Source organism: Typopeltis vanoorti, chromosome 9 (assembly GCF_054136105.1).
Source record: "Typopeltis vanoorti isolate ZY-2024b chromosome 9, IOZ_Tvanoo_1.0, whole genome shotgun sequence".
NCBI classification, from domain to species: domain Eukaryota; kingdom Metazoa; phylum Arthropoda; class Arachnida; order Uropygi; family Thelyphonidae; genus Typopeltis; species Typopeltis vanoorti.
Genome location: NC_143557.1, coordinates 64,363,916 through 64,390,836, shown reverse-complemented (window position 1 = coordinate 64,390,836; position 26,921 = coordinate 64,363,916). Strand labels below are relative to the sequence as shown.

General features: G+C 34.5%; 1 protein-coding gene across 1 annotated transcript in view; it reads left to right on the top strand.

The window, feature by feature from the left end:
- Positions 1–26,921, top strand: part of LOC150103097 (putative ATP-dependent RNA helicase TDRD12) — a 623,943-nt gene that overhangs the window by 423,304 nt on the left and 173,718 nt on the right. The window contains exon 19 of the mRNA XM_090397898.1: positions 6,113–6,358. Coding sequence (XP_090254024.1) covers positions 6,113–6,358 — 246 coding nt within the window. The remainder of the gene's footprint in view (positions 1–6,112; positions 6,359–26,921) is intronic.

Below are 26,921 nucleotides of genomic sequence, written 5' to 3'. Positions count from 1 at the left end.
TTGAAGATATATTTCCACAAAAGTTTCCATAGCTGTTAAATTTAACCATGTTTATTTCTCGAAAAACTATTCTACATAGATTGATTCTTATTGCTAGAGATTCGAAGCAGTGTAATTTGGTTTCATTATCTTGGAAATCAATGAATGGTAACTTTATAACTATTCAGTAGTGGGATTTTGGTGTATTTTTGTTTGTGTTTCTTTTTAGTTGTGGAATGTAAGTAATAGTACGATGGAGCCTGCTTGTGCTAGCCAATCATTAAATTTTCAAGAATTTTGTGAACCTGTTGTTAAACTGATAAATAGCTAAAAACGGGAGTGCGGCATGTACTTCAATCCATAGTGTCATGTTGGTAATAAGCGTGTGCATAGTGACACAGAAAATCTAGCTGGTGCACTTATTTTGGTGGTGTTCATGTCCCCCTCCCCACACCCACCCACCACCACACATGCTGCAGACTGTGTAAGGATTATCACTACTATTAATTTTACAAGAATATTATTTTTCAACAAATGTCTCATTAATATACCTGGGCTGCTACTTCTTGAGGTAACATTGGCATGCTTGACATCTCTTCAAAGATTTTGTCGTTCTGGAATTCTTTGATGATATATACAGTGCCACTTAGTAAATTTTTTCTTTTTTGGGGGGTAGGGGGGGTTCTCTCAAGTGGGAGAAAAGGAGAGAAAATGCAGGAGAAGGGAGAAAATGCAGTTTTATCATGGTGATCCATTTATCTAAGATATTGTGGTTTTATGTTTTAGTAATTTTGTAGTCTGTTTCTTATAGTGAAGGCGATTCTGTAATTTGAATATTTGAAGCTGTGTTTGATGGTTTTGTAAATATTGTGGATATATGGGAATTTTCAAATGGTGTATGATTTGGATAACTTGCTTTGGGAAGAATATATGATTTCTGGCTATGTAAATAGCATAATATTTTAGTTGCTGAGAGTATTTGCAAGAAAAGATGGGTTTTTAGGTATGTGAATTCTTTAGAGCAGTGGTTGAAGAAAAGCATTTGAAAGCGTTAATGAACTGTGTTAAAATTACATATCTTTTGATATAGTAAAAGGTGACAGGAAGAAAAATGCATGTAGTTCCTATTGTTTGTTGGTTTATTGTATACCTTATACTAACATAACGGTCAGATTCAGTAAGTTAGATTTATCTTTGTATTTGATAGAGAATTTTAGTCTGTGGCTACAGGTGTTTATAGAAACAATTAGTTTCTGTATAGTGTTCATGTCACCAACGTATATAGGACAACATCGACATATCTTTTATAGTATGATATGCCAAGTGGGAAGGATGGTGATAAGAATTGTGTTTCCATTTGGGCGAGGAAAAGTCCTGGTTGTAATTTGTTGAAAGTATAACCTTAATCAGAGAAAGGATATTGGAAGGGGGTAATTTGTTGAGATCTTGAGGCTGTGGTCATGTATAAGCAGTGTAAACAATGTCCAAAGTTTTAGGCATGCTGACATAGGTATTTATGGAAGACACATCAAAAGAAAAGAGAATGTTGTCAGGTAGTATGATAATTTTATTATTATTATGGGCTACTCCAAGGAGGAGTAGCCCATAATAATACTCCAAGGCTACCCCTAGACTCATCGAGGGAGGCCCTAAATATCATGCCAATATTTGCACAATATATATAATACTTTGCTACGAACTCATTCACAGTCATGGCACCCACAACAGACTCTGGCAACCTATTCCACTTATTAACTACTCTTGAAGCAAAAATGCTAGTTCTAACATCCTAGCTAACTACACTCTTACTCAGTTTCCATGGATGGCCCTTGGTTCTCCCACCATGTTGACATAGGTTGACCCCTCAGTAATTTGTATTTCTCAATCATATCACTCCTTTTCCACGTATCAACCAATTTCTGTAACCCACAAATTTTCAACTTGTTCTTGTAAGGTTCATTGCATAGATCTACTACCATCTTGGTCACTCACCTCTGGATCCTCTCCACCTCCTCATCACCAAGAATCCCTGGTGCCCAGATCTGCATGCAGTAGTCAAGATAGGGTCTTATCAAGGCTCAAATAAAGAGGAACAATAACCTGCTTGTCTCTGCTCATCAAAGTATTTTTCAGTAACCAAGTAATTTGATGAGCTGCTTTAGCCACTTTTGCTATGTGCCCTCTAAACTTTAACTCCTATCTACTAACACTCTAAAATCTCTGGCTTCATCAATTTCCTGGAGTACAGTTCCACAATGTAGTATACAGCTGGAAATCTTCTCACCCAAAATGCCATACACTTTACCACATTAACCTGACATCCATTCTCTTTTGCCCAGTCTGTCCAAAATCATCATACAAAATTTTGGCATCATCTGTATTAACTATTGCTCCACCTAACTTTGCATCATAGGCAAATAACTCAACAGTTACTTTCAGTTCCTTTCCTATATATAAAAAAAAAAAAAAAAAAAAAAAAAAAAAAAAAAAAAAAAATCCACATCACCAACATTTATGTTATGAATAGAAACATATGTATCGCCACAAACACAAATGTTTTTAGCTAAACTTTAGTTAGCAATTATAGCACATCTTAACTAATCAAACTGTATATGTGATTTCTTTTGTCAAAAAATTATGGCAACTATGCATTTGTACTACCATCTGATATTCTGTGAAAACTTAAGGTTTCCTAATCCCATTCTGTAAAATTCATTACTGCTCTGCAGATTTTTAAAACCATGATGGTCTATTCTACTTCCCATCTATAAAACTCAATTTCCTAATGTTTAATAACCCAAAGAGTGAATTCATCTTCCTTGATGACTTTATTGATCATGGCTCCTTTCTAGTTTCTTAACCAAGCTGGAAATAGAGGATGAGGTATTTGCTGTAAGCAACAGTCTGATGTAAATTTTCATCTATCTAACTAGAATACCAGATAACCCTTCCACCCATCTAATACTCTTGATCTTTTCTTTACCATTTCTCCTCTCATGCTTTCTGTAGAGGTCACCTCTCCTCTGTAATTCAAACAGTAATCTTGTGCAAGTTTCCTCTCTTGTGTAATTTCCATCCCTTTCCTTAACCACTCTTTTATCTCATGTCCTTTGGAATTGTGATGCTTTAGGATGACTTCTGCTCTCCCTTTTCAAGTCATATTGCTATTTCCACTCTTCAAATCCAAGTTTGTCACTTCGTAATTCCTATGTAATATCTAGGTTTTCCCTCAGGTTTCCAAGGAGGAAAGAAGGGGAAAAAAATCAGTATATCCTACATAGCAAGAACTCCAGCTTCATTCATCCTGTATCAAAGTACACAACAGTTAAGGATAGCCACCATCATATCCAAATTTTTTAACTTAAACAAGAGCTAAACACAACAAACTCACCTCTTTTCCAAATGGCGGTTATGCCTTCTGTTCCCTTGGAGATGCATTCATTAGTTATGGCTTCTGTCCATTTTTGCTTCCATCTCTCTCTCTCATTCATCCAGATAGCTGAAGATAATATATGAAGACAAAACATCTCCTGGTAGCATTCTTGCCTTCCTAGTCCTTAATAAACAGCCAAGGCAAATCTCCTTCAACATATCATTAGTTCTGTACTGCATGCCACCTATAGCCTCTTTTTTTTTTTTTTTTAATGCCAAAAAAGATAGAAGAATCTTCAATAACCTAGATGCAAAAATTATTCGAATTTTGATGGTATTCCCTGTCACCATTGAGAGTGAAGGATACTGACAGAGTCAGATGACTTTTCCATACTGTATAGGATACTACAGTATGGAAACCCCCCCCCCCCCAAAAAAGGAGTCTCCTGTCAATATATCAACTCATTGCATTATCTCAATCCTCTCTAAAATAACAGATAGATAGAGGCTACCTGCAGACCCACTAGTTAATTAATGACTACCAGTATGGATTATCAACATATTACTTTTTCATCTGCCTAGCACAAAAGGGAATAACATTATTCCTTTTTGTGCTAGGTTTACAATTGCTCAACATCAGTTTGCATTCTAACCTACCAAATTGGCTTCTCCCATTCTTTTTGCATCTCAGCATCTCTGTTTTCTGGAGAAAGCTCTTCTCATGAAGCATTACTTGGTGAGAAGCAACTGTGATAGATATAGCAGAGATATTGCATAGTCATTAGGGGGGGGGGTAAGAGAATGAAAGTCATCTCTGGAAACTGAGTCATGTGAGTAGGAAAGTGAGTTTTTTTTTTTTTTTTGTATGATGAATGGAATGCATTATTGGGATGGGTGGGTGCTGAAAGCTCCAGTGCTGATTGGTAGAGGCAAGATATATGCATTGTGAAAAGTTTGCATCCCTGTTCCCAAAAAAAAATATGGAAGAGAAACCTGAATAGCAGTGATATTGCATAGTCATTAGAAGGATAGGAGAATGAAGGTCATCTCTGGAAACTGAGTCATGTGAGTAGAAAAGTGAGATTTTTGTATGATGAGTGGAATGCATAACTGGAATGGGTGGATACTGATTGGTAGAAGCAAGATATATGCGTTATGAAATGTTTGCCCCCCCTTTTTTTTTTTGGGAAATCACAAAAAGAAGAGAAAAAAATTATGGAACAGTAATCTGGATTCAGACCAAATAGAGGTTGTCAGGATCATGTTTTCACTTTACATCAGATAGTTGAGAAATTATGGAAACAAGAAGTATCTGTACTTAGGTTGTATAGATTTGGAAAAAGCATATAACAAAGTCAAAATAAAAGTTGTTAAGAATGCTACAGTTGTATAGGACAAAAGTAACATTATACGTAGCAGTATAGTTTATATTTAAGTCGTAAGCTGGCAGTTGGAATTGAAGTAAGTGAAGGTGTTTTGATGTAAAATCAGGTATGAGACAAGGGTGTACTCTCTCTCTCTCCACTGTTATTCATCATCTATATAAATTGCATTATGAAAGAAAGTAGCATTAAACATAATATCAGAATCAGAGATATCAAACTTAACTCTTTGTGATATGCAGATGACATCATTCCATTAAACAAATCCAGTGCAAATCTCTGGGATTCTTTAACTAAATTGAATAACAGCTATAACAAATATGGTATGAATGTTATTATTATTATGTGACACCTACAACTCTCTGTCTCCACCACTCAATCTACCAACTATTGGTGTAGATGATGCAAACTGCATCATCTACACCAACACCATCTACTACCCACCACTACTAATATTTTCACAGACAATCACAAACATCCATGCCCACGGCAGGATTTGAACCTGTAGCCTTTTGCTGGAGAGCGAATACGCTAACCACTCGACCACCCAGACTGGCATATCAGTAGCAAAAAGACCAAAAACTATGAAAATGGCAGGTACATGGAAAACTTTCAGCATTCCAATTAGAGAACCTAGAAGAAGTAGATATTTCAGTTAAGTACAAGTTTTAGTGAAGAATGCAAATTAAACATAGAAATAGACCATAGAATAAGACAAGCTGGTGTGGTGGGGAACTAGCTGAATAGATTTATTTGGAATGAGAGAGAAATTAGCCAAAACACTAAACTAGCAATATACAGTATTCCAATCAGTCTTTACTTATGAAACTTAAGAGTTGGGATAGAAGTCAAACAGTGGGTGGGGGTTAGAAATCACAGATAAGAGAGTCTGGGAAAAATTAGAGAAGTGACGTAAAGAAGCATAACAGGTGTTTGATTACTAATATTGCAGAAAAAAAGATCTGATCATATCAGTAAATCAAGATCTAGGTGGACCAATGCTGTCTTATATTTCCTAGAAGATGGAAATATAAGATCTGACAGTATTGGAGTGGTAGGTGATAGGCTAATTTGGAGGAAACTTGTTGACTGAATACTACATCCACTCAAAATTTCAGCTTCCTATCTGTACAGGTAACAAGTAAATTTTTTTTTTTTTTTTTGAAATCTGTTAGTCACTAATTCACTTAGTTGTGTGTGTAATCATATACAGGTAATAAGTTATGCTAAAATAATTTGCAATAAGATGTTGTTTCTGTTTCTACATGAAGATTTTTAATTTTTTTGATTGATTTCTTTAGATTGGGAATGGTTATATGATTTAGAACCATTACACATCTTATATGATTTATTATATTTTGTTTCTTTCTTTCTTATAGATAATATATGTAGAAAAGACAGACAGACAAAGAAAAATACACATCTTCTTTTTAGATGAAGGGTGGAGTGAATTAGTAGATCCATCCCGGCTGCTCTCTTTGCCATCAGAATTAGCTTCTTTGCCTTTTCATGCTGTAGAGGTATATGCCTGTAAAATCAAACCTCTAGATAAATGTTATGATTGGACACCACAGGCAAACAGTTTTGTTCATGAACTTATTGGAAATAAAGAGGTGTTTGGACAGGTAATTGTAGGCATTTATTTAGATGAAGGCAATGGTAATCTCAAGAAAATACATTATAACTAACTATTTACTATAGCAAATTATTCATTTGGTCCTTACAATATACATGATACTGTAAACTGACACTAATGTTTTTAGCAGGTTTTGTGTTGGTATCCTATGTTATGCCTTTATCAGATCTACAGAATTTTGATTTCTCAACTGTTTATTTTATAAGTAAAAATGTGATCTTGATAACACCTATTTCTCCTGATCTGACCTAGCTTGTTCCAATTTTATTTCTCTTTTTATATATGAATATTATTAGCTCTATCCAATCATTTGGAACTCAATCTTCTTTCCAGACTTTCAATATTATGTAGTGTAGCTACTATAAAGGTTTTACACTCCCATATTTGAGCATTTTTGGTCGAATTATTCCACATTTCAGATTTCTGATGGGTAATATCCCTAATACAGAAATGTTCTTGGGCCTGTTTTCCTACACTCTTCTATTACTGCATATCTCATTTAATAATTTTTCTGAGTAATTGGTCCAGATCTCCAGATCTGATTGTTTTGCCAAGTTTTCCTATAACCTTTCTTTGGATACTGTATTTTCTGAGGACACCTGCTTGGCTTATTTGCCAGGAACTTTTTACTATGATTTCTTCTTTTTCAGGACTACTTCTTTAGCTTTCATTTCCATCAAAAAACTTTTCTTTTTCTGTCTTTATAGAGAGGTTCATCACATACTTCTCTGGCTAAATCAGTCATTGTTTTCTTCAAACTCTCACTTTTTCCACTCCAATAATGTTTATATGTTTTATTCTATAGTTCAAATCTGAAAGCTGCTTAAATTTGACTATATTTAAAACTCTGTATCCATTTTCTTTTTATTGTGTTCTTCATTTTTATCCTGCCAAAAATGGTGATCACGTCCTATTTCAAATCCCTTGTATACGTTTGTGTCCTGAACCAGTCTTAAGTTATCACTATCAATAATGACATTATTAGTATGTGTTTTCTTATTTCTTCTAGATCTTTCCATGCTAATTTGAACACACTTATGTAGGAATGTAGTAGTGTTAGTAATTAAGAGTCAATGTCATGAGCAGAAATCCAAATGGTACTTACCATTATTAAAGGGCGATTTCAAATAATGTTCTGCATCTAGTAATGTTGTTAAATCAAACATTTATTTTACAAAATACATTTACAGAATTTTCATGTGATCTTCATTTTGCCATATTAATGCCGCCCGACATTTCCATAATGATTGTATTCCTGTCAACAAACTTTTTTTGTTGCATGGACTGCTTCTTTCAACTTAGGGAACAGATTGTAGTCTAAAGGACTCATGTCAGGACTGTACTGGGGAGAGCACTTGCTATCCATTCTTCTTCTTCCGTGTAATCAGATAATACTTCACATGAAACATGTAGCCTTGCATTGTTGTGCAATATCCTTTCTTTCTGTGATTACTCGTCCTGAATAAATAATTTTATAATTATTAATTTAAAGCTTCTCACCAGTTTTAGCCTTTGGCATTGCCACTCATAGCATGTTGATATGAATGGCAATGTAATTCCTCTGCTAATTCCATCTTTTCTCAGTTGATGCTTCATAAATTACACAGGCCTGCGATGGAAAAGTTGTCTGAGAAGTAATAGTTAAAATTAGAAATTTTACTCAATTTCTAATTTTATCGTTTTTATTAGTAGTATTTGGATTTAAATTCAGCGCATTGGTATTTATTTTCATTCTCCTTTATTTATGACTAATTATTTGTATAAGTACTTTTTTGAAGTGCCTTTTTATGGTAAATAAAGAAATTTCCACGAAACTTCTCATTCTTAAGATAGGAGGGGGGGAGGAGGAAAAATTCAGATTCGGCGATTCCCATTATTACAGACACATTTTCTTGTGCAATTCTTTAGTTGAACTTCAGCCATTGACTACTAAGGTTATCATATTTCTGAAAGGTGGCATATTTTCTAAGTTAGCGTGAAGAATTTAATTTAATGTGTTTGTGATTTTTTTAATGTTTTCATGTGGTGTCATGTAATAGTGTTGAGTGGTGTTTGTAATAGCTTTTGATTTTGGGACAACAAAGAGGATATACTAAATACCCATTCTTTTTGTGCGAGTGGGACAGCCGAGATCGAGAGCAACATTGGATCAAGAAGGAATGGCCAGAAAGAGTCACATTAGAATCTGGAAGTAAAAATGTGTTGCTTGAAACTTTGGTTGCTCGAGAAAAAATCTTTTTACTCCTGCTTCACATAAAGTTCACATATTATGAAGCAATTTGTCAAGGCTTTGTCAAAAGAAGGAGAGTGTTTAAAATACATCTGCGCAAAATTTCTGGGATTATCTACAGAAAAATTGAAAGAAGGTATTTTTATCGGTCCTGACATCAGGAAACTTAAGAAGGATAAACTGTTTGTAAAAAAATGGCAACTGTTGAAAAAGGAGTGTGGAAAGCTTTGAAAGAGGTCATGACCAAATTTTTAGGAAATCACAAGAACCCCAACTATAAAATGATTGTAGATGACATGCTACAGAAATTCAAGGATTTGGGATGCTACTTGAGCTTAAAACTGTACTTTCTCAACTCTCATTTGGAATACTTTCCTGAGAATCTGGGAACTGTCAGTGAAGAGCAAGGAGAGATTCCACCAAAATATCAAGGAGATGGAAAGAAGGTATCAGGGCAGGTGGAATGTCAACATGATGGCAGACTATTACTGGATGTTGCACAGAGATGACCCAGGAAAAGAATTTCACAGAAAAAGTTCAAAAAGAAGCTTTGAAGGAAAAAGAAAAAGACACCACAACAAAATATAAAGTATGTACTAAAGATTAATCTTTAATTACTTTAATTAAAATTTTTTTTCCAATACTTTCATTCCAAAAATGTTTACGGAAAATTTTAAATACTGTTATTTTACTTCATATAATGCATTTTAAAGCTGTTTTACTGTAATATTGAGATCCGTTTTGTGAAAAATCCTTATGCATTAGAGAAAAATGGAAGAGGTGTTTGAAATCAGCTGTCAAAAATAAATCAGAAACAGTTAATAGTTTCCAGGCAACTTTTCATGACTTGGTTTTTGCAGGCCCGTGTTATTGGTACATATCTTTAATTGTATTGAATTTGAAGTTGTTCCTGTATTTACTTTTTATAGTTCAGCCTAGTTCCTTGAGGAAAGCAGGAGGGATCTTGTGAACAAATGCTCTTCATCCCACTCAGCCTCTTGTCCTTTCTTCAGCAATTTTAAGTTCAAGTTATTAAGTTCTTTTTTCTTGTCCGTTGAACCTTTTTGTGGTCTTTCTCTTCTTCTCATTCCCTCAATATTCCCCAAAATAACTTCCTTTTTCCGTTATTCATTAGCTAGCATAACATGTCATCAACTTCGGTTTAGCAATCATCGCCTCCAAGGATCATTCTTAATTCAAATGAATCAATTCACTTTCTATCTTTCTTCTTAATAATCCAGCTTTCACATCCATACATCATTACTGGAAATACCATTGCTTTCACAATTCCATTTTTCGTGGCCTTACTTACACATCTATGTTTAATAATTTTTGTCAGGTGTAACATAGCTTTTTACCCCCCTGACTATCCTTATTTTAATTTTATATTCTCATTTACTATCCTTTAATTTTATGTTCACATTTACCATCATTTCTGATTCTCGACCCCAGTAAATCATAACTTTCAACAATTTTTATTTTATCTCCCTCTATTATAAATTCTTTTAAATTGCCATAAACCATCATTTTTGTTTTGCTGATGTTTAAATTGAGCCCTGCTTTGTTACTTTCCCCTCACACCTGTGATATTGCTTTCTTCAATTTCTTTGCACCTTTTATTTAGATGTTTTTCCTTATCTTTCCTAACCTGACTCTGGAAATCTGCTCTCACGTTATCTAACCTTTTTTTCTTTGTTTCTCTGAAGTTTCATTTTTATTCTTTCCTCTGCTATTTGAACAGCTTCTGACAACCATTTATAATCTTTTTTTCTTTCTTTCTTATTGCTTTACTTAGTTTTCTTTCATGCTTCTATGTCTGTGAATTTTGTTTTTCCCACAGTTCTTCTAATTGTCTTCCTGTCTTCTCCAAACGTTTTCATTTCTTTCCATCTTCTTAAATGCTTCATTTATATGATTTAAGTCAAATCTGATACTGTCCTTTTGTTTCTTCTTAGCCTTTAATTTCAGTTTAATTTCAGCTATCAATAATTCATTGTGTCCTAGAGTCTGCACCACATAGCGTTTTTGCTACTTTCATAGCACTTCTCCACCTTCTGCTGGCAAGAAGGTGAAGTGCAATCTTCTGTACAGTCTTCTTTTATGTTGTTGAAAGCAAGTGTTTTGCAATAAAGCAACTGTGTTTGACACAAAATTGATGCTCTACCATAATTAAATCATGTTTCAAATTATTAGCTCATCCTTGTTTATTCAGGTAGATGCTGCTAACAGAATGCCCCATAGGAAGTGAAGTTTGGATGTTGGGTAAGGAATACTGCCATCTGGTTGGTTAAGTGTATTTGCTCTCTAACCAGCAATCTGTGAGTTTAAATCCCGCTGTGGCATGAATATTGTGATTATCTTTAGGTCGGAGATGAATTTCATTGCCAGTGTGAGCTCGCTGCTCTGTTTATTGGAGGCCTGAAGTGGCTTTAAAAAAGTTCCATGTATATTACAGTTTATCTAATGGTATTAATGCACAACACAGAATATAAGAAAATAATTATTATTTATTTCACTTATTTATTAATATTTTTCTGGTATTATATCCAGCATCTTTGGAGTACAAACAGAATTTGTCACAGTACACAAAACTGCAACAATCTGGTATAACAGTGGGACTAGTTTAAAAATTGTAATGGACAATGCAAGGAACTAAAGTGTATTGGAAGATGGTGCTACACAAGATAAGTGTATTGGCACCATCTATTGTTGGATAAAGAGAGAGAGAGAAAAAACAAGTATTAATTTGATCTTAAAATGACTGTCTCCCAATTTTTGGTAAATTGATACAGCTATACTTGTTGAGTTTTGGTGAATGTTTTAAAGCTGCTGCTGATTCCAAAAACAATCTATCTGACCTATAATGACTTCTGTATAGCAGATTTGTTTTTTTACATCTGATCCTGTGTGAAGAGATATCCAAGGCATGGTCTTCCAGTCCAAACTTGCCATAATGATAGTGTTGAATGTATTTTTTATGTTCTCTAAGGTGGATGTTAACAGGTTCTTCCTGTCTGATCATAGTAAGCCAGGTCACAGGTATGGAGCACTTGATATACTTCCTGGATGTGATAAAGGAGAGAGTTGTCCATCAGAGCCGATATTTATTAACCACTCTAGATATCTTTTTGGATGTACACTGAATATATAGGATGGTAACAGTTTTGCTGCAGTCGTGTGTATTAAGTAATGACTATTAAATTATTTCAGGAAATTACAATGTATACTGGAATATTAATTAAAAGAAACTAATAAATACTTCCTATATTTCGGCAATGTCACATCGCCATCTTCATGGGAACATAAAACTATGACATATGCATGCAGGCACTACAAAGAGTAAATAAGGCAGAAGAGAGAAAACATTTCTAGAGCCCTAAAGGTGCCCCCCCCCCCCCTCCCCGGGTTGTCTTGACTGTTGGGTTGAAGTTCTCATAATGCAAGCTTCCCAAATTTGCGGCAGTCTCATGCACCCAAATTTGTTGAGATTTGGAAAGTTTTTTTAGAGCTGAGGCTGATTCCATGAACAATCTGATGTATTTAAATTTGCTGTTTTTTTATGTGTAATTTGCAAGTTTTTTGTGTTATGATATGTTGCCAGTATAGTGTGTGAGCATGTTGGCTAATTTGTATGTGGGGGAAATCAGTGCCATCCACTATGGGACGTAATGACACATTTTGTTTATGTATATTTGGAAGTCCATATATTCGGGGGGGGGGGGGTAGGTTTTAGTTTGTTAGTAACTTCCACAGGCCAAGAAGCCTTTGGAGTGTTCTAATTTGGGAGCTGGTGGGATCATATTGAGTAGGGAGGTAGGTACCCCGATCTAACAAAAAATCATTAAGCTTACTTGTATAGTCAGTTTGGTTGAGAACCACAGTGGCATTTCCCTTATCCACTTTGGTGATTACTATTTCTTTGTTTTTCTTCATTTCTTGTAGAGCTTTACATTCTCCTTTGGATAGGTTGGTTTTTGGTGGTCTTGCTTTGGTGAGAACACTGGCTACATCCAGTCTGATATTTTTGGGAAAGTCGCGGATACCACATTCTATCTGAATCATTATTTCTTTGGCAGGTATTTTCTTAGGAAATTTTATTTATTTTCTTATGACGAAATTATGGCCATGTGCCAGTGCGTTGGGTGCCTCAAGGTAATGGAAGGTAGGTTGATTAGAGTGTCCAGTGGTAGATAAGGTTCAGAGGTAGAGTTTTTTTTTTTCAAATTTTTTGATGTGCTGACATCGTATCTTTTCAAATTCTTTCTCTGCTGAAGTGCATGAGACATCGTAGAGAATCGTCCAAAGGTCATGGTTCAGCATGGTGGAAATCTCCTTCTCTAGCGCCCGAATGAATAGCTTTGTTTATGTTGGTCAGAAGAACACACATAGTTGTAATTTGTTCTTGTAGTAGGGTGAAGCTAGTGTGGTTATAAATGCGGAGAGCCTTCTGTGAAGAGAAACAGTGCTTTAATTTTGCACGATTTGGGATTACCTTATTATCCCGGCAGCGTTTTTTGAAGTTCAAACAATTTAGTTGTCTTGATATCTTCAGCTTTAGCTTGCTGTATCAGCGGGCCTTGCATGCGATAGAATCTCCGTGGATGATAGTAATTCTTGTAGATAAGCTTATTAGTTGGCAACAAATGATTATTCAATTATTTCAGGAAATTACAATGTATGCTGGAATATTAATTAAAAGAAACTTTAATAAATATCCCCCTTCCATCACCATTCCTAAATCCATCACCATTTCCTATATCCAGGGCACATCTGAAAAGATGTGCCCTGCCTGAGGCTCTCTTTGTGCGACTTCTGGGGAGGTTGCACAAAGAGAGCTCTTTTCTTTCTCAATAGCAGTAAGAGTAATCTAGCCTTTACCTCCAGTTCAGATGATTATTATCTAGTATTTCTAAAACATGGCTTATTTCAGAAATGACAACCAGCAGTAGTATAAGCATAGAAGTAATATTTAGAATTTTTTTAAGAAAAAAAGAAAAACTAACACTACTGAACATTAGACTATAACACTTTTTTATAAAATCTTTATCAAGTAGCTTTATTTTTATCCTCCTACATGTTTCGCCAATCTGTTTCTATTGGCATCCTCAGGGAATACAAATCAGTAAGCACAAAATGAAGGTTACAGACTAGGTTATAACCGATGGTTCTAAATCATACAAAAATTGGTATTGTGCGTGTCTCGTTAACGTGATTTATTCGTGATGACTCATGACGTAATTGTTATGAAAGTTCATTTCTTTGATGTTTAATGATCTGACAAAAGTTTTCCAAATTTCTGGTAAAATTAGACCTTGATTCTTGTTTAGGTTTTCAGTTATACGGGCGACTGTAGCTGCTTCTTTAAAGGTTCTTGAATGGTAGTTATCTTCTATGTATGGCATAAGGCTCTTATCCCACTCAATGTGATGGTTAGTAGAGGCAAAGTGGCATGAAAGGCCTGAAATGTCTTGTCTGTTATTTCTGACATATCCTATGTGTTCTTTCTTTCTCGTTTCGAAGCTTCTAGATGTCTGACCTACGTAACTAATACCACATGAGCAAGGAATATTATATACTCCAGAGTATTTGTAGAATGGGTGAGGATCTTTCGGTGATCTTAAAAATTTCCGAATAGTATTGATTGGTTTGAATGCCACTCTGATCTTGTATGGTTTTAAAAGGTTAGCTAATTTTTTGGAAAGGTTGTTGACAAAAGGAATTGTAATTGTACTGATGTATTGGACGTCATCACGTTGTCGATGTGGTATATCAGTAAATAGAATCTTGTTATAGAGTCTTTTAGGGTAACCATTTAAAGAAAGTTCTCTGGATATTGTGATTAATTCTGTTAGTAGGTCATCCTTGTCTGTCGTATACTGTATAGCTCTTTTCTTGAGACTATGGATAATGCTAAGTTTCTGAGCTATGTGATGAGCTGAGTTGAAATGGAGGTAATGTCCAGTATTTGTAGGTTTTCTGTATACAGATAGGTTGATACTATTATTGGATTGTTTCTTTATTAAAATGTCAAGGAATGGCAGTTTTTTATCTTTTTCCATTTCTAATGTGAATTTGATGGTATTGTGGAAACTATTGATTTGGTTGAGGTAATTCATTAGTTCTTCTTTTGTATGATCCCAAATGATAAAGATGTCATCTACATATCTGTACCAAATTTTCGGTTTTGGAAAGATCTGGGTTAAGATTTTTTTCTCTAGATCTTCCATGAATAAGTCAGCACAAGGAGGTGAGAGGGGACTACCCATAGCTAATCCAGTGAGTTGTTTGTAGATCGTTTCTTGCCAAATGAAATAGTTAGAAGTTAAACAGTGATTGAACAAAGTAGTGATGTTTCTTGGGAACAATTTGTCTAAGATGTTGATGACTTCAACCACTGGAATGTTAGTAAACAGAGATGTGATGTCCAGGCTTGCTAGTATATCCTCTTCAAAAATAGGGATGTTTTTTATTTTATCTATAAAATGTTTTGAGTTTTTAATATAAGTATCCGAGACGTGAATGTGTTGTTGTAAAATCTTCGCAAGATACTTGGATATTTGGTAAGTGGGAGAATAGATTCCATCAACTATTGGACGTAATGGAATACCTTCTTTGTGAATTTTTGGAAGACCATACAATCTAGGAGTAAGTGGGTGCATAGATTTTAATTTTTTTATAATTTCTATAGGCCAATTATTCATTCCACGTAATAATTCATTGGTGTCATTATGATTTTTAGTGGTAGGATCTCTACTGAGAACTTCATATACAGACCTATCAGATAATAGATTTTTAATGTTTTCTTTATAATCTGAAGTATTTAATATAACTGTATTATTACCTTTGTCGGCTTTGAGTATGATGATATCTTTATTATTCCTTAATTTGAGAAGCGTTCTTCTTTCCATTTGGTTAGAGTTGGTGTTAGGAGATCTTGACTGAGCTGAAAGGATTATGCTGCTTTTTAATCGCAAATCAATAGCTGTGGGAGCTGGTAGTAATGAGAAGGCTTTTTCTAAGTTGCAGATGAACTCTATTTTAGGAATGACAGTGGGTTTTAAAGCAAAGTTGAAACCTTTTTTGAGGATAGAGATCTCAGGTTTACTTAAAACGTGTTTAGATAGGTTAATTATCACTTGCTTATCTGGTAGAGAAGGTTTGCAGTTGTTATGATTATCATACAGTAAATTAAATTTATCAATTTGTGTCTTTTTGCTGTGATTAAATGTTTTGGTAAAACTGTGGTTAATCATATTGTCTAATAGTTGGCATGTCTCAGCATCAAGATTATTAGAGATATCTGTGAATAAATTATAGCACTGTGAGTCTATTTTGCTAAGCATGAATCTCGTATATGTCAGAAATAACAGACAAGACATTTCAGGCCTTTCATGCCACTTTGCCTCTACTAACCATCACATTGAGTGGGATAAGAGCCTTATGCCATACATAGAAGATAACTACCATTCAAGAACCTTTAAAGAAGCAGCTACAGTCGCCCGTATAACTGAAAACCTAAACAAGAATCAAGGTCTAATTTTACCAGAAATTTGGAAAACTTTTGTCAGATCATTAAACATCAAAGAAATGAGCTTTCATAACAATTACGTCATGAGTCATCACGAATAAATCACGTTAACGAGACATGCACATTGTCACGCACAATACCAATTTTTGTATGATTTAGAACCATCGGTTATAACCTAGTCTGTAACCTTCATTTTGTGCTTACTGATTTGTATTCCCTGAGGATGCCAATAGAAACAGATTGGCGAAACATGTAGGAGGATAAAAATAAAGCTACTTGATAAAGATTTTATAAAAAAGTGTTATAGTCTTATGAATAATTGTCAAGAAAAAATTCAACACTACTGAACATTATTTTTTGTTGCATGCTTGTAAACAAGTTCTATATGGGGAAAATATAGTAGTGTTTCTAAAAACTTTGAATAATTTCATCACACAGCCAAACAATTGATTGTAGATTGCAAAGACATAGCCCAGAATTAGAAGTACCTGCTTTGACAGATACAACAATGCTCTTCCCTTATGTCAAAGTGATAAAATGAATTAATAAATTTTGAATACTGCCTGTGAAAACTTCCAGATCAATAGAAAATTAGAGTAGTTATTTATAATGCAATTCTAGGGATGGGAGAGGGGGATTGGAAATCTTCAAAATGAGAATAAATAAATGAAGCAGATTTTTTGTTATTCTCATTTCGTTTTTGTTCTTCCAGACTTGTCCCAATAAAATGACTGCTCCTGATTAACCATTGGACCATTTTTTTTAACTTTTTTTTTAACTTGTTTTCCCACCCATGAAATGTTATTAATAAACACATAGTACATGTGTAGTGTGGATGGACTAATTTTCAATTTTATATATTTTTTGTAATTCTGCTCTCGAGTCCAAAAATGGAACTTTTTCAAGTCACTTCAGACCTTCAATAGGTGGGCTGGTGGTTGCACATTGGGCGATGGAATTCATCTCCCACCTAAACACAATCACAAACATCCATGCCTGTAGCAGGATTCGAACCTGTGACCTGTTGGTTTGAGAGCAGGTACACTAGCCTCTTGGCCAACCAGGCTGACAATCATACTTTACTGTACATGCTTTTTGACACCTGTTTTTTTATGTATTTTTTACACTTATTTTTATATCCTTTGTACATTTATTTCTACATGTTTTTTTACCTTTTATGTGTATTATTTATTAACTTTGTATTGGTGCAGCATGACTATAGCTGCCCTTGCACCATTAAATCCAAAGTAAACAATCAACTGATGAAGAAGTAAGATATAGGTATCAAGATAAGGGAAAGTAAAGCAAGATCTTTCTTTCATTAAATTAGATGAGAGATAGTTTTGTTAGCATTGAAGTTGAGAATGTTAGGATAGCAAGAGATCATAATTTAAGGTACTAGTTATAGAAATGCTTGTGCACTATGAGGTTTATCAGATGACAAAACTTGTAGTGCACAATAATGATAGGCTAGTGTCATTTCATTATTCTCATGATTATTGTTTGCTCAGGCATCTCCAGTGAATCAACGAATTATCATGGATGGTTCTGCACTAACCATTATTCACACAACACTTGTCATACCTCTCCTTGAACTTGAACAAAGCACTCACAACCATATCTGGCAACCCATTCCACTCACTCACTATCCTCTAAGAAAATGTTTGAAAAAAAATCTTGAGTGTCACTCCTATAAAATCCCTGTAATAAGTTATATTTTTCTATCTTGTCCCCTCTTTTTCACCTGTCAACTAATTTCTATAGTCCACAGACCTTCACTCTGTTCTATGGATTCTCATCACCACTTTCTTTGGAATATCTTTTATAAAAGGTAATAATAACCTCCCTAACCTTACTTGACAGTGTGGTCTTCAACAACCAAGTAATCTGATGTACTGTTTTAGCCACCCTTACAATATGTCCTCTAAACTTCCGCTCATATCCAGAACATCCCAAATCCCTGGCCTCATCAGTTTTCTGCAGTTTGGTTCCATCAGTATAGTGTGGAATATTTTATGACTTTCATTCGGATACATTGTGTTTTTTTTTTTTATTTATTTTTAAACATATTTATTGTCTCCCTTCATTTACGATAATGTGATAGTCTTTATTAATACTCTGTCATAAAAGTTAATTTACCATTATAATTAAATTCACTTGTCTTCATCTACATAAAGAGAATAAAGAATTATGTTAACAATTCATTTTATAAAATGCTATTTTGTTTCATTTTGTAACTTTAGTCTGTAATGTACTGTAATGGCATTGGAAACAGTGTATGAAGTTTTTCAAGTTCAGGTGCATAATGCACTTGAACTTAAAAAAACTGGTATCAAATTTCTTTAATTCCACAATTAAGGAATCAGATGGGATAATAAACTAATTTTATTGATTATTCGACTAGTTTTGTGAAAATCTTTTGAATCACATCATTGGGTCCATGAAAAAAAAAAAAAGGTAATAACAGTTTATATACATAATGAAAATATTTGACCATGAATAAAAATCGAAAGTGCATTTGCTATAACGTGGTTTACTGGTGCATGGACTGCTGTATACTATTGATAACTATGTGCATGTTGTGATGAATTCAAGAAGACCAAACCTGATGTAAAATCATCCATTGTTTTTTGTTGCACTGTAAATGGTTTTTTTTCATCATTTCAGCTAATTCTTTAAATGCTCTCGAAAAAAAAATCTGTAATCTATGTGGAGCATTTTTCTTTGTTGCCATAATACTTGATGTTTTGTTTCAGTTGTATGTGCTGCCAATCCGGATGTCATTGCCTACACAATGATACTTTAGTAGAGTAAAACTGTATCACTAAACTTTTTCTTACCTGAAAATTTATTTTACATGTTGTTTCATCTTGTTATTCAAGGAGAGTCTAATGAAGTTAACCAGAATTTGTAGTTACATACAGCTGTTTTTTGTGGAGGAGACTAGGAGAATGTGGTTTCTGTTTAGAGATAAGGAAGGTTATAGGAATATATTTGGAGATCTGTAGATTTATCTGAAAGTATCTATTCTTTCAGGTGGAGTATGACCACCAGAAGATAAAAAAAATCTAAATGAGGACTTATAATGTTGTTCTTGTTTTAAAAGAATAAACAATAGCTTAAATTGGAAAAGAACAAATTCTAGTAAAAATTATTCAACCCAGTATTTTTCTGTCACTAGATGAAACTGAAGGAGAACGTTTCGTTTCAAGCAGAAAGTTATGTTTTTCTTCTAAATTGTGCTCTTAATGATGATAGTGCATGTATTACAGAATACGAAAACAAAAAGAATGTGTTATTCAGACAAAGGAAAAAAAAACTGAATTCATGTAATGAAGGATTGTTCAGATAATTGTAAAGCCAACAGTTACTATAAGTGTTTTCTCTTCATGGATAACTTTCTGGAGCAGAGTAATTTTTCTGATAATTGTTTACATTGAAATCTACTGAGGTACAACAAGATTCTTTCTTTGGGAGGAATGTTAAATTTGAATTAGAGTGAGATGATTCTCATTTTGAAACTGAAAGTGTTAAATTTATTGGAAAACCAAAAATTTTTTGTTCCTGAAAGTTAGGCAAGTACAACGGAGAAAGTGTATCTTTTATGATTTTAAACAGTTTAAATAATTTTAAACAGATTTTTATGTAAAAATTATATTAGTATAGCTTTTTAATTAACAGTGTTTCTTTAGTATTACACTAGTCTTGTCTTAAAGTAGATAAATATATTGGAAAGGAATCAGAAATACTTGAATATTTACAGTTTGAGCCTAATCTGTTTTTATAGGTGTGGAAAGCGCGCGCGCACACACACACACACACACACACACACACACATATATATATATATTAATTATTTGTTATAAATTTTCACAATAAAATTTTATTGTGACTGTGCAGTTAGCCTAGTGGCTGTGCGCTTCGCAACCATATGCCTGGGGAAGGAGAGCAGTGTCCTAGGTTCGATTCCCATCAGTGACGTGAGGAGCTGAAGGATCTTCCTCAGCCATAGCCAAGTTTGCCGGTCTTGGGCATGGACAGTAGGGTTTTTCCTCCAGTTTATCCTGGGGTTTTTCATCCCACAAAACAAGCAAACCAGCCTTGAGAACTTAACACTACAGGACATAGGATACACCGCAGCGTAGGGCTGACCACCTTATCCTGTGAATGGTTTGAGGTGTGATGATTAATAAATCCTCGACACCGCAAGGTAAAAGAGGATAAAAGGAAGATGAGATGAGATGAGAATTTTATTGTTTGTATTTCCTTGCCAGAAAATTCTACAAACAAATGGAGGGTACAGCCATGGGCTTCTGGCTAACTTCTACATGGAGACACTTGAAAAGAATGCCCCCCCCCCCTAAAAAAGATCACTATTTGGCTATGCTATGTGGATAATGTGTATGCAATTTGGCCACCACATTGCCAGGATACCTTACACACTTTCATATCCTATTTGAATAACCAACATCCAAATCCAAGAATGCAATTCACAACAGAAATGGAAAGTAATAACAGACTGCTCTTCCTAGACCCACTAGTTACAAGACAACCAACTGGATCTCAGAATTTCATAATCTACTGACCCCTCCCCCGACACGCACACACACAGGTAGATTCATCTATCGTCAGTCACATCACCCCCCCCCCCCCTAACAATTTGCAACTATAAAACCTTATTCTACTGGACAAAATTAATTTGCTCATATAACATTGCACTCAACACAGAACTCACCCACATAAAAACACTTTTTTGACCAATGGCTACACCTCCCACCAAATAAAAAAGAATATTAACACCACATATCCATAGTGCCCCTCCCCTCCTTTCCAAACATAGATTACAATAAATCCATCACCATCCCCTATATTCATGGCATCTCAGAAAAGGTGACCAAGATCTTTAAAAAAAAAAAGGACAATTTGGTGACCACTTATAAACCACACAAAATGCTAGCTGCCCTTATCCTCCCCCCTCCCCCAAAGACCAGCTACAATCTCTAGATTTACCTGGAGTGTACTAGGTATCCTCAGCTGCAACCTTTTATATTATGAACACACAGGTAGGACCTGAGTGGCCACCATTATGGCCACTCAGGATTAGCAGACCATGCCCTGGATACCGAGCACAGGATCCTGTGGAATAAAAGCCTACTTGCTCCACTGAAGCAAATTTAAGTTTGAGAGGCTTTTCCTCAAATCTGCTGCAGCTCTTATCAACTATTCCAACCTAAAAAAATATGGTTGTATCATACTGCCCCCTCATATGTTAAACCCTCATCAGCAGGCAGGTAGCCCAATGGCATGGCCAAGAACATGCAAATAAAGCTAATAGGTGGTGTAATTATAAGACTTTAGGTCTTCCTGCATGCATGTGTTTAATCCCATATTCAGTGTATTAATTCCTGAAGATGTTGATTTAACTTTGGCAAAATATAAGAAGTAACTAAATATTTTTAGTTATTATCATGTCTATGTTGTTAACTTCCTTAAACAGTATACGATGCTGAAGATTCAATGTATAAGCCTAAACACCAGGATAAGCCAACCAACAATATCATCTTATATGGACAAAACGTTTGGAATTTCAATTTTGCTTCCTGCAGAAATTTTATTCCTGCTAGAATTCGCACAGGGAAGAGACTAACATAAAAACTTCTCTATATATGACAGCATCTAAATATAAAATCTTCTTGCAGATCAGATTGGTTCCTAACTTTGACTAATACCAGTTTTCTTGTCTTCATTATTCTGTAACATGCGCGCGCGCGCACACACACACACACACACACACAATTTAGAAGAAAAACATGACTTTCTACTTGAAATAAAATGTTCTATATTCAGTTTCATTTGTTGGCAGGAACAAATATAGGGTTAAATAAACAAACACTAGACCAAAATTAGTACCGGAATTTGAGCTACTGTTTATTTTTTTAACCCCCCGCATTAGTAAGGTGGGGTGTCACAGACCCCAAACATATTGAAAGAAATGACTGTGACACTGTCACCTTACTAATGCCAGGTTAAAACAAGAACATTACATGGCCTCTTTTAGATTTTTATCTTCTGGTGGTCATACACTATCCAAAAGAATAAATGCTTTCAGCTAAATCTATAGGTCTCAAAATATATTCCTGTAACTCTTTCTCCTCTCTAAACAGAATCTATATTCTTCTTCTAGTCTCCACAACAACCAAAGAAAACAGCTGTTTTTTTTAGCTCTGTTGGTGCCTGTGCGTGCCTGCATTACTTCTAACTTCAATAGTGCTCTCCTTGAATGGTGCGATAAAATGTATAAAATAACTTTTTCAAGTAAGAAAAACCATTTTATGGTACAGTTTCACTCTGTTAAAGTAAAATAGTGATAACTTTTTGCTATCTGCTGGATGAAATATAGTGCACTTTTTCAACATGAAAACTCTTAACTTTGTTGCCATTATGTAAAGTTGAAGTTTAGCAATAATTTATAACACAGGCTAAAGTTACAAAATGAAACAAATAACACGATGTTTTATAAAATGCATTACTAACAGAATTCTTTATTTTCTTTGTATAGAAAGATTAGTGAATTTAATTATAATGATAAATTACTTTCATGACAGAGTATTAATAAACTATTATATTATAGTAAATGATGGAATGGGATAAATTTATCCCAATTTTCTTTTAAGATTGCTTAATACATTAGTCACCTCATTTATAAAAGTAAATAGATAAATGGTGTATTTGAATGAAAGTAATCAGATACTTCACAAAGCCCCCCCCCCCTCCCCAACCTTAAGAAAAAAAATTGGTCTCCGAATAAAGACTTCTCATCCTTAGTTTATATTACCTAAAATAATGTCTTTTTTGGTAGATGGTCTTAAATTATACCCTCCAGACTTCTTTCTGCTACTATAATTTTCAGAATTTTTAGACTCAATGATTTTCCCACAGTTTCTTACAGGTGCTATTGATAAATTTATTAGATGGTCTGAGTTTTCATTTGTATAAAAACTATCCTGATACAAAGGAAATTGAGCTGGTTTCATGTGAAACAGCCCTTTTATCATTTATCAATTTCTTAATCTTGCTTCTTTCTGATGAAAAGTCTCCATATCAGATTCTGTAGACTCATTGTCAGAAATTCTATTATCATTTAATAGAAGTCTTAATTTTTTTTATTAGATTTATAATTATCCTTAATAGATATTAAGTTTCCATACTTATTCATCTTAAAATGTTTGATCTCTTTAATATTTCATCATCTTGGAGTATATTTTTCAAATTCACCTCTGAAATTATGGATTTTTATTCAAATAATATTTCTTTACCATGTCAGAATGAATGAGTATCGTATATGTTCGCGCATAATGTGATCGACGTATAATGCAAACTAGAAATTTTGTTTGAAAACTAGCCCTAAAATGTCATGTCCACGTATAATGAGATCTGTTAATCTTGTTCCCTAACATTATAAATAAAACAATACGAATTAACGATAGAAATATTTATTTTAAAACAAAATGTCAAAATCCTTAAAATTCTTCTTCGTCTTTTGAGTCATCAAACATTTCATTTATAAATTCATCTGTAGGCATTGCATCATCGTCATCATGCTCTCCATTTTGTTGTGCGTCATCCTCGCTTTCATATATGACGTCATCTTCAGATCCATCTATTGAATTACTTATTCCACATTTAAGAAATAAGCATTGAATCATTTCAGATAGTATGGAATTCCAAGCTTCTTTATTTAAAGAAGCCGTTTAAAGTGATCTTTAAACGGCTTAATCAAGCTGACATCAAGCGGCTGCAAAACGGAAGTTAGACCACCCGGTATGACTGCTGGGTCTGTATATGTAGCTCATGCTTTCTCTTTGCTTGCCTCCATTAAATGCGCCCGGAACATATCCCAGGTAGCTTGTTACGTCAACTAGCATGTTTTGTTGACGTAACAAGCTACCTGGACGTATGTTCCATACTTGATTCAGCCACAATTGTACACCTTCTTCATCCATCCAACCTTTCTGATTGGCGCAAACAAAGACACCTGGTGGAAATTTCATATGCTTCGGAATTGTCTTCCTTTTAAATATCACTGTTGGCTTTAATTTGGTTCTGTCTGCCATACATGCTAGAACAATGGTAAGATGCGTTTTTTCATGTTCCGTTGTTTTTATGAGGACACTCTTTTCTCCAACTGAGTTTACTGTTCGATTCCCAGGCATATCAAAGTGCATGGGCGTCTCATCCATATTGCCTATTTGGGAAAGTTCATATCCGTGACACTACTGAAATTTTATGATAAATTTATGAAAGGACCACTTTTTCTTCAAGCTGCTTTGGTAACTTCTGCGCAATTTTTGTTCAGTGTCGTAATGTTAATGCTTTGCATTCCATCTGTTGCACCACCCAGGTGAAGCAAGAAAAGATGAAATACCTGGTGTGTCCTTGAAATTACGATTCTTGAGTTGTAGAGCTCGAAAACGAAATGCATGTCTTGTTACTATAATGCCATCTTGTCAGTGCATCAAAATCCATTCATTTAGCTCTTCTTCAAGTTCTGGAAAGGATGCTACATATCCACGATGGGCACGTTTCAGTTTGGGATTTTTTTCAAGACTCTTTTTGCTTACCCCAAAGTCTAATATTACTCTTTTCCTTTCTTTTAGGCTTACATGGTGATCCAAATGCATTTTTGAAAATTATGGAGACAACTACCGTGTTTGAATAAAAACTTTAGTTTAATATAACTAAAATCTACATTTGACGTTTCGACCTTTATGTCAAGGTCATCTTCTGGAGCATACAACTATACACAGAAAACAAGCTACACTACAATCAAACTGGTTTGTTAAAGATACTGACCAACTGCTACAACAATTGTTGGCCTGATCTCTAGTGAAAAAAAAAAAAATAATTTATACATCAATGCCAGAGTCCTATTGTTAGTGTTATCTGTTGGTTGTAGAAATACATTGGACACAACATCAAGTATCTATCATTGGACACAACATCAAGTATATATTAACATCATGATTATACTTGTACATTCCAGCCAGTTGGTATGGAATGGTTTCTAATACTAGCTGAAGATTGGTTAGAGTCCTGACTTATGCTGGATCTTATATATTAGGTAGGCTGAATGTGTGCCATCCAGATCCTTAGAATTTTAATGCCATTCTCTCATAGCAACACTGTTATTATGTTCTTCTGCAAATTGCACTACACGCAATTTTTATCCTGTTTCAAAAGATGAACGTTTACGTTTCTGTTGGCTCATTTTCAGGCTAGGTTTGTTTAACGAATAATATTTAAGATGAACTGTGGTTAAACCGATATAACTGTGCTAATATCCTGCCAAGGGGGCAGGATATTAGCACTACTTACATTACTGGCTTTATGCGCAGATACAATGCGCGCTCGGTTGCCGAATGCGAGTGGGTCAAGTAGATTTGGTTGCATAGGCATTAGGTAGTATATATTGTGTGTGCAAGTCTAATAAGATGTTATATTTTTTAAGATCCGCATATAATGCGAACCCCTAACTTTAGACCATAAATTTTTCGCATTATACGCGATAATATACGGTACTTATTATTCTGTTTGAATGATTGATATCCATTGTCTTATAATTTACTGGTTTATAATTATAATTTTCCTTTCTTCCTTACATCAGAGATTTCCCTAAGCAGAACTAAATCACCAAAATTAAATTGTCTTTCCTCTCTAAACTTATTTATTTTTGCTCTTCTTCTGTCAGAGGTTGATTCACTATAGGATTTTATAACTTTCAAGATGAATTAAACTCATCTAAAACACTGACTATTCATGAATATCCTCAAATCCTGAGAAGATTGATAAATATCAGTTGGGAAAAGAGGATCAAAAACATAAACAGCAAAGAATGTTTTTTCCTTAGTACTTGAATGGATTGCCAAACAATAAGCAAATAAAGAATAATGCAAGAACAAGCCTCAGTTTTTCACTTTTTTTGTGGGAAAGTGTAGAAAATATTGGTTTTATAACCGTCAACACCTGAGCTTATCTGTTAGTCTGTTATATTGACTTATTCAACCATTCACAAAGCTTATTACATTGTTGGGTCTACACCAATGTAAAAGTCCTCTTCACCTTCAACGGTTTAGAGATATGTGATAAACATTCTGAGATAAAATTAGGTCCTCGATCAGAAGTGTTTCTTGGTATCTACATCCACAAATGATTCTTTCAACAAAATGTTTTGCTAATGTGCTAGCTTTCTGGTCCTGATAGGAAAAGCTTCTGGATACCTTAATAACATATTTACAAATACTAGTATGAATCTGTTTCCTCTCTCTCTCTCTCTGTTTATGGAAGGGGGACCTATAAATAACTACAGCCAAGTGCTTGAAAGATCTTACTCTCATGCCAGGATGCATAACCAAACTTGGCCATATTAAACATGCAGCCATTTTCCTTTGCTCACACTGCTAGTCTGAGTCGTTCTGAAGAATCTCTGTTTTCAACAAACAACTGATTATTTCTCCTTAAATCACTTCATATATCATTGCTAAATAGCAATGATATATGAAGTGATTATATATGAATGATATATATTTTAAATAGCAGCAGACTAAGTACTGAGTCTTGTAGTACACTAGTCACTACCTTCTCCTGGATTTAATTCCTCCATATACTACTCTTTGATGTCCATCACCAGCTTCATATCAACCCCATTTGTTCTAATTTATGTAACAGAGTTCTGTGCGGTATCTCGTCAGATTCCTTTGCAAAGTTCAGCAGTATCATTTGTGTATAAGCATTTCT